Source organism: Mesoplodon mirus, assembly GCF_964341445.2.
Source record: "Mesoplodon mirus genome assembly, chromosome: 15".
Lineage (NCBI taxonomy): Eukaryota > Metazoa > Chordata > Mammalia > Artiodactyla > Ziphiidae > Mesoplodon > Mesoplodon mirus.
Genome location: NC_138991.1, coordinates 24,426,193 through 24,432,688, shown reverse-complemented (window position 1 = coordinate 24,432,688; position 6,496 = coordinate 24,426,193). Strand labels below are relative to the sequence as shown.

At 41.8% G+C, this 6,496-nt stretch overlaps 1 protein-coding gene across 2 annotated transcripts; it reads right to left on the bottom strand.

The window, feature by feature from the left end:
• Window positions 1-5,163: 5,163 nt before the first annotated feature.
• LOC309817205 (sterol carrier protein 2-like) lies at window positions 5,164-6,496 on the bottom strand. Of its 2 annotated transcripts, XM_082645316.1 has the most exons (2): window positions 6,349-6,496; window positions 6,051-6,218 (listed from the first exon to the last, which is right to left on the bottom strand). In XM_082645316.1, exons 1-2 carry the CDS (start codon window positions 6,472-6,474, stop codon window positions 6,165-6,167), a joined length of 180 nt encoding a protein of 59 aa, XP_082501442.1. In that variant the 5' UTR covers window positions 6,475-6,496; the 3' UTR covers window positions 6,051-6,164. The 2 variants fall into 2 exon arrangements, with proteins under 2 accessions (XP_082501441.1, XP_082501442.1); XM_082645315.1 differs by having other exon boundaries at window positions 5,164-6,496.

The window sequence follows — 6,496 nt, the reverse complement described above, 5'->3', positions numbered from 1 at the left end:
GCGAGGTGGAAGAGCCTCTCGACCTGTGCACCGCCCCGTGTAGTTCCGCGGCCCGGCGCGCCTAGCTGCTGCCGCCGGAGCTGCGAGACTGGGGACTACCACTCCCAGGAGGCCTTGCGGCGAAATAGGGCGGGACGACGGAAAGCGGGGCGACTCGAGCTCGTAGCAAAGTGCTAGGCGACGTCTCCTAAGGTAGCTGGTGAATTGTAAAAGCGCCCAGGAGCCGAAGTGCTGCTGAAAGTAGATAGGTGAAGGCAGTAATCGTTCTAGGATTGTGAGCGAGTTTTAAAAAGATGTTAATTTCACTCCTGTGTGTATGTTTTTAATGTTTCTTTCCCTTTTTATGTTTTTAAAAGTATTAAATATGTGTTCATTTATTTATTCTACACTTGTTGATAGACTACAAACTATATGCCAGGCACTGTATTGGGTTCTGAGGATACAGTTACAGATTTATTAGCTCTGCGGCCTTGAACAAGTTGCTTAACCTTTCTGTGCCTCAGGTCCCTCATCTGAAGAATGTGCTGGTTGTTGGCTTGTTGTGGGCTAGCTAGAAACGATTGAGGAATGCTTAGAAATGTTGCTAGTTGCTTTTAAACACAGCCATTATCAAAAATTAAATTATATAAGCTTACAATTAAACAAGTTATGTAAGAAACAAGATAATAAATACTAAAAACACATCACTTCCTAATTATTTTACTACACTCTCGTTTTATCTGTGGTCTTGAGTTTATTTACCACTGTTATTATCACTATGGCAAATACTGTATAATGGTATTATACGTATTCAGCAACTTCAGGTTGATAGTTTAAAATCCCAACCTATGGGAGTCTTTACACCATAGAAATGGGCAAACAGTACAAATTGGGTTTCTGGAGTTTGGAGTGCCATTGATAAGCATAAGTAGCACACCACTTCATTAATTAATGTATGAAAAGTGCTTATGGTGAGTGCTTAAATGTTAGCTATAGTAATTAAAATATTAAATAAATATATAAGGAATTTAAGACCTGTGAAAGAAATGAAACAGGTTGCATAATCAAGAACGACTTAGTGAAAGAACTCCAAGATGACACAAACAGATGGGAGAGATATACCATGCTCCTGGATTGGAAGAATCAATATTGTGAAAATAACTATACTACCCAAAGCAATCTACAGATTCAATACAATCCCTATCAAATTACCAAAGGTATTTTTCACAGAATCAGAACAAAAAATTATACAATTTGTATGGAAACACAGAAGATCCCGAATAGCCAAAGCAATCTTGAGAAAGAAAAACGGAGCTGGAGGAATCAGGCTCCCTGACTTCAGACTATACTACAAAGCTACAGTAACCAAGACAGTATGGTACTGGCACAAAAACAGAAATACAGATCAATGGTACAGGATAGAAAGCCCAGAGATAAACCCACGCACTTATGGTCACCTAATCTATGACAAAGGAGGCAAGAATATACAAAGGAGACAAGACAGCCTCTTCAGTAAATGGTGCTGGGAAAACTGGACAACTACATGTAAAAGAATGAAATTAGAACACTGCCTAACACCATACACAAAAATGAACTCAAAATGGAATAAAGACCTAAATGTAAGACTGGACACTATAAAACTCTCAGAGGAAAACATAGGAAAAACACTCTTTGATATAAATCACAGCAAGCTCTTCTATGACCCACCTCCTAGAGTGATGAAAATAAAAACAAAACTTAGCGAATGTGACCTAATTAAACTTAAAAGCCTTTGCACAGCAAAGGAAACCATAAACAAGATGAAAGACAGGGCTTCCCTGGTGGCACAGTGGTTAAGAATACGCCTGCCAATGCAGGGGACACGGGTTCGACCCCTGGTCCGGGAAGATCCCAAATGCCATGGAGCAACTAAGCTGGAGCACCACAACTACTGAACCTGCGCTCTAGAGCCCGGGAGCCACAACTACGGAAGCCCACGCACCTAGAGCCCGTGCTCCGCAGCAAGAGAAGACACCACAAGAAGAAGCCTGCACACCGCAACGAAGAGTAGCTCCCACTGGCCTCAACTAGAGAAAGTCCATGCACAGCAATGAAGACCCAATGCAGCCAAAAATTAATTAATTAATTAATTTTAAAAAATCACTTGGGAAATGTATTTTTTAAATGTAAATTTCCTAGTTCTTCCCTAGAGACTGTGGTATGGGGTGGAGCCCAGGAACCTGCATTCTTAATCTCTTCAGATTATCCTGATGCTGGTGGTTCAAGAGCCATACACTGAAAGACATTACCCTGAAGGCCTAGGTATCCAGTAGTTTGTGCAAAAAAAAAATGAAAATAATAGCTAGCAAATATTCAGTGCGTATTGTGTGCAAAGTATTATTTTAAGTGCTTTACATGCTGTTTACAATACAAATTATATTTATATATATATATATATATATATATAAAATTATACAAACGCACATACACACATACTACAGGTACTATAATTTCCCCATCACCACATGCAGATGAGGAAACTAAGACACAAGGAGATTTAGTCATTTGTCTGGGGTCACACAGCTAATAAGTGGCAGAACCAGGATCCAGATGTTGTGGTTAAGCTTCTATGCGTGAGAAGATGAGAGGAATTTGGGTTGGGTTGAATTGAGCTAGGTTGGGTTGTTTTGTTGTTGTAGCTGAGAAGGAAGGGTAGAGAATTGAAGTGAGGGAAATAATAAAGGAGCAAACAAGGTGATTTCTCTCCTGACATCCCAGATGATGTATGGGTTACCTAGAGAAGAAGGAATTGAGGCTCTGAGTAACCAGCTTTAAGCCACACACCTGGGTAGTTTTTTCTTTAACATTTATTGAACACCCACCATTGCCAGATCCTGCACTAGGCTATGGAGTTACAATTTATCAAGTACATTTTTTTCTACTCCAAATAGCAAACTGATTTTGGCCATCTTTACCATAAAGGAAATTAACTAGGAGGCTATGAGGGAGCTCAACTGGGTTAAAGAGAAACCTGGGGAACCAGACTTCAGGAGGATTCAAGGGTGGATTCAAGAGATATTTTGGAGGAAGCATTGATCCATTGTTTCCCAAATTCCCCTATTTCTTATCCCCGGCACTCAGACCCCTGGCTCCTGTAAAGGTCTGAGACTTTCATTAATAAAAAATTGAGACAAACTTAGAGCAACAATCTCAGATTGAGGAGTACACAAAATCTTTAAACAGGGCTTTTTTCCTCCCTGGCTGCCTGATGAGCAGCCACCATTTTCTTTTTAATGCTTTTTAAAATTTATTTATTTATTTATTTATTTATTTTTGGCTGCGTTGTTTCTTTGTTGCTGTGCGCGGGCTTTCTCTAGTTGCGGCGATCGGGGGCTTCTCTGTTGTGGTGCGTGGGCTTCTCATTGCGGTGGCTTCTCTTGTTGCGGAGCATGGGCTCTAGGCACGTGGGCTTCAGTAGTTATGGCGCACGGGCTTAGTTGCTCCTTGGCATGTGGGATCTTCCCAGACCGGGCTCAAACCCATGTCCCCTGCATTGGCAGGTGGATTCTTAACCACTGAGCCACCCAGGAAGTCCCGAGCAGCCACCATTATGTGACACAGTAACCAGCCAGGCAAGGAAATTCATGACATACCAACTGTTTCTGCAGAAACAAATGGTCATAGTGGTCCTTTATCCTGGGAAGGCAACAGTACCTAAGACAGAATTTGAGAAAAACTAACCAAGATGTAACCAAGAGAACACACCAGACGTCTTTGTCTTCAGATTTGAAGCCACTTTGGTGGTGGCAAAGCAACAGACTTTTATAAATTTTACAATTTCTTGGATTATGCAAAGAGAAATCAACCCGAACAGAGATTTGTAAGATATGGCCTGGATGAGAAGGAAAGAACTCAAGAAAATCAGCAAAAGAAATATATAAACAGTGAAAAAAGTCAGGGTTGCTATAAAAGTGAAAGGAAGGATTAACGATACAGCACTGACTTGATCTGTGTTTGTGTAGATTTTTCACCAGAAGACAATAAATTATATAAAAACTTAAAAACAATAACAACTCAACAAGCGGGGGTGAGTTGAAGACAGTGGCATGTAGGGAAAAATGAAGGCATCTTTGAGATTGAAAAAGAAAGAAAGATCTGGTCTAGTTCATCGTACAGAGTGGGAAATTAAGGCCCAGGCAGGAGCAGTGCCTGGCCCAGGATCGCACACCAAGTCAGTGGTGGCACCAGGCCCAGAAATCATGGTTCTCAGCATTTGTCTCCTATGTTGGCTGCCTCTTGCTCCTGGGCTGGGTCTCTGGTGAGGCCCCTTGGGATATCCGCACCAGTTCCCCCCTCAACCCCTGGACCCAAGTATTGTAAGGGCCTAAAAGGAACCAGAGATCTGGTCTTACATAATGCCCTGGGGACACGTTTCTGGGAGCTAGTACCTCAAGCCCTCTCAATTTCCTTCATGTTCCCTACCACAGCTGCCCACTATTGCAAAAGCCATCCTGTTAGGAAAACCAAGATGTAAACTAGGCCTCCAAAGGCTAAAGACTGGCTCTCCCTCCCCCAGCCTCTTCTCTCTGAACCTCTCTCACTCTTCAGGAGCCACACCCTCCATAATTATGCATCCAGATCCCTCATGCCCTCCCCCAAAATACACACTGCTCTGGGAAAGGAGACAGGTATAGTGGGCTTTGCTTACTGCTTTCTGGTATCCATTCCCTCTTTCCCTTTTCCTAACAGGACCCTGAATTCTCAGCCAGGTGATTTGAGCGAGATTGACCTCACTCTCTCACTCATTTCCAGGAATGAGCCCTAAATGGCTTAAATTGACCAATACGTTCCAAATCCCTAGCCACAGTGATTGGTTCAGGCATGAGTGTATGACCCAAATCAGGTCAATCAGAGCCAACAAGATTCAGTTCTGGAATTTTGGACTGAGCCATTTGGGCAATAGGCCTTTTCTTTTCCTCGGGTTTGAGCTTGGAAGCACCCAGACCCAGGAGCAGCTGGTAACTTATACATATAAGACAAAGTAAAGCAAGGCCAAGGCTAAGGCCTGACTGATTCTACCAGTAAAGATACAACGAGCCAGGTTTTTTTTTTTTAACTGTGCATCTCAAAGCAAACTTTATTTGTTCAATTATTTTCAACAACAGTGTTTTATGATTCTAATACATTGATTTTTTTCCAAGAAGGAAACTCACTTAAAAATATTTTTGTTTTAAAAAATAGGCCTGGGGCTTCCCTGGTGACACAGTGGTTGAGAGTCTGCCTGCCGATGCGGGGGACACGGGTTCGTGCCCCGGTCTGGGAAGATCCCACGTGCCATGGAGTGGCTGGGCCCGTGAGCCATGGCTGCTGGGCCTGTGCGTCTGGAGCCTGTGCTCCGCGATGGGAGAGGCCACAGCGGTGAGAGGCCCGCATACCGCAAAAAAAATAATAATAATAAAAAATAAAAATAATAATAAAAAATAGGCCTGTGTTCAGCTATGTATTTTTTCTCCCAAGCTTTGATCATATTTCTTTGATTTGGGAAGAAAATACTGTTTTGCTGGCATGAAATGCAAAACTGTAAAGATTTTTTTAAAAAAACATCCCAGTACAGAATTTTAAAAATTATCAATGGAAAACAGATTAAGGTCATTAAGTGCACAACACTAATTACTGGGCAGCTACTGGTATTCTGTTTCTTCCCTAGTTCTCCCAAGGAAAACTTAAGTTGAATCTTCAGCAGAATAATCCTCAAATATACTTTATAAGCAAAATGAGAGCTTTTGTTTACATAGTTTTTGGATTTTGCTATTCCTAATTTTATTCTAAAACTCAATTTTACCCCAAACCATAATTACCATATTAACTTTGTAATGCACAGTTGTATGCAATTCAGCAAAGCAGTAGTACACCATCAGGTTTTATTCACCCAGAGCTTAGGAAAAACAGGATTGGTCACACCCATTTAAAAACAAATAAGCTATTTGCCAATGTGTAGTTTCGATCTAAGTTCTGACAATGAAATACATGGATAAATATCTATATATCTCATCTTGATTTTCAAAGGTAGGCAAAGAGAGTTCTTCACAGCTTAGCTTTGCCTGGCTGAAGCTGAAGATTTTGTAACTTCAGAGCCAGCCCCATGTTGCCAGTGATTTTCAATTTACCTTGAAAGAAGGCCGACTGAGGATTCATTTTACCAGTCATCAAAGCCAGTAAGTCCGAGTCAGCCATTGTAATTGTGCAGTCGGCCTTCTTATCTGAGTTATGGAGCACTGATCCTTTGCCATTCTTCACGTCCACCACCCAGGTGGCTTCTTTACCTCCAGGGCCATCCTTCACCTTGAAGGCAAAAATACCACCGATTTTCTTCACAAACTGCTCCCCTTCCTCTTCAAGCTTCTTCTCAATCTCCTTAAAGACAAGATTTGCCTTAAATCCATCAACTGCAGAGCTGGTTGGAGCAGCCTCAATTTGATGAGTTCTAAAAGAACTGGCAGCTTCAGGAAAACCCATCTTGTACAGCGTGACAACTACT

Coding starts and splice junctions, on each gene's coding strand:
- LOC309817205 (XM_082645315.1), bottom strand. CDS start 6,474: ATGGGTTTTCCTGAAGCTGCCAGTTCTTTTAGAACTCATCAAATTGAG.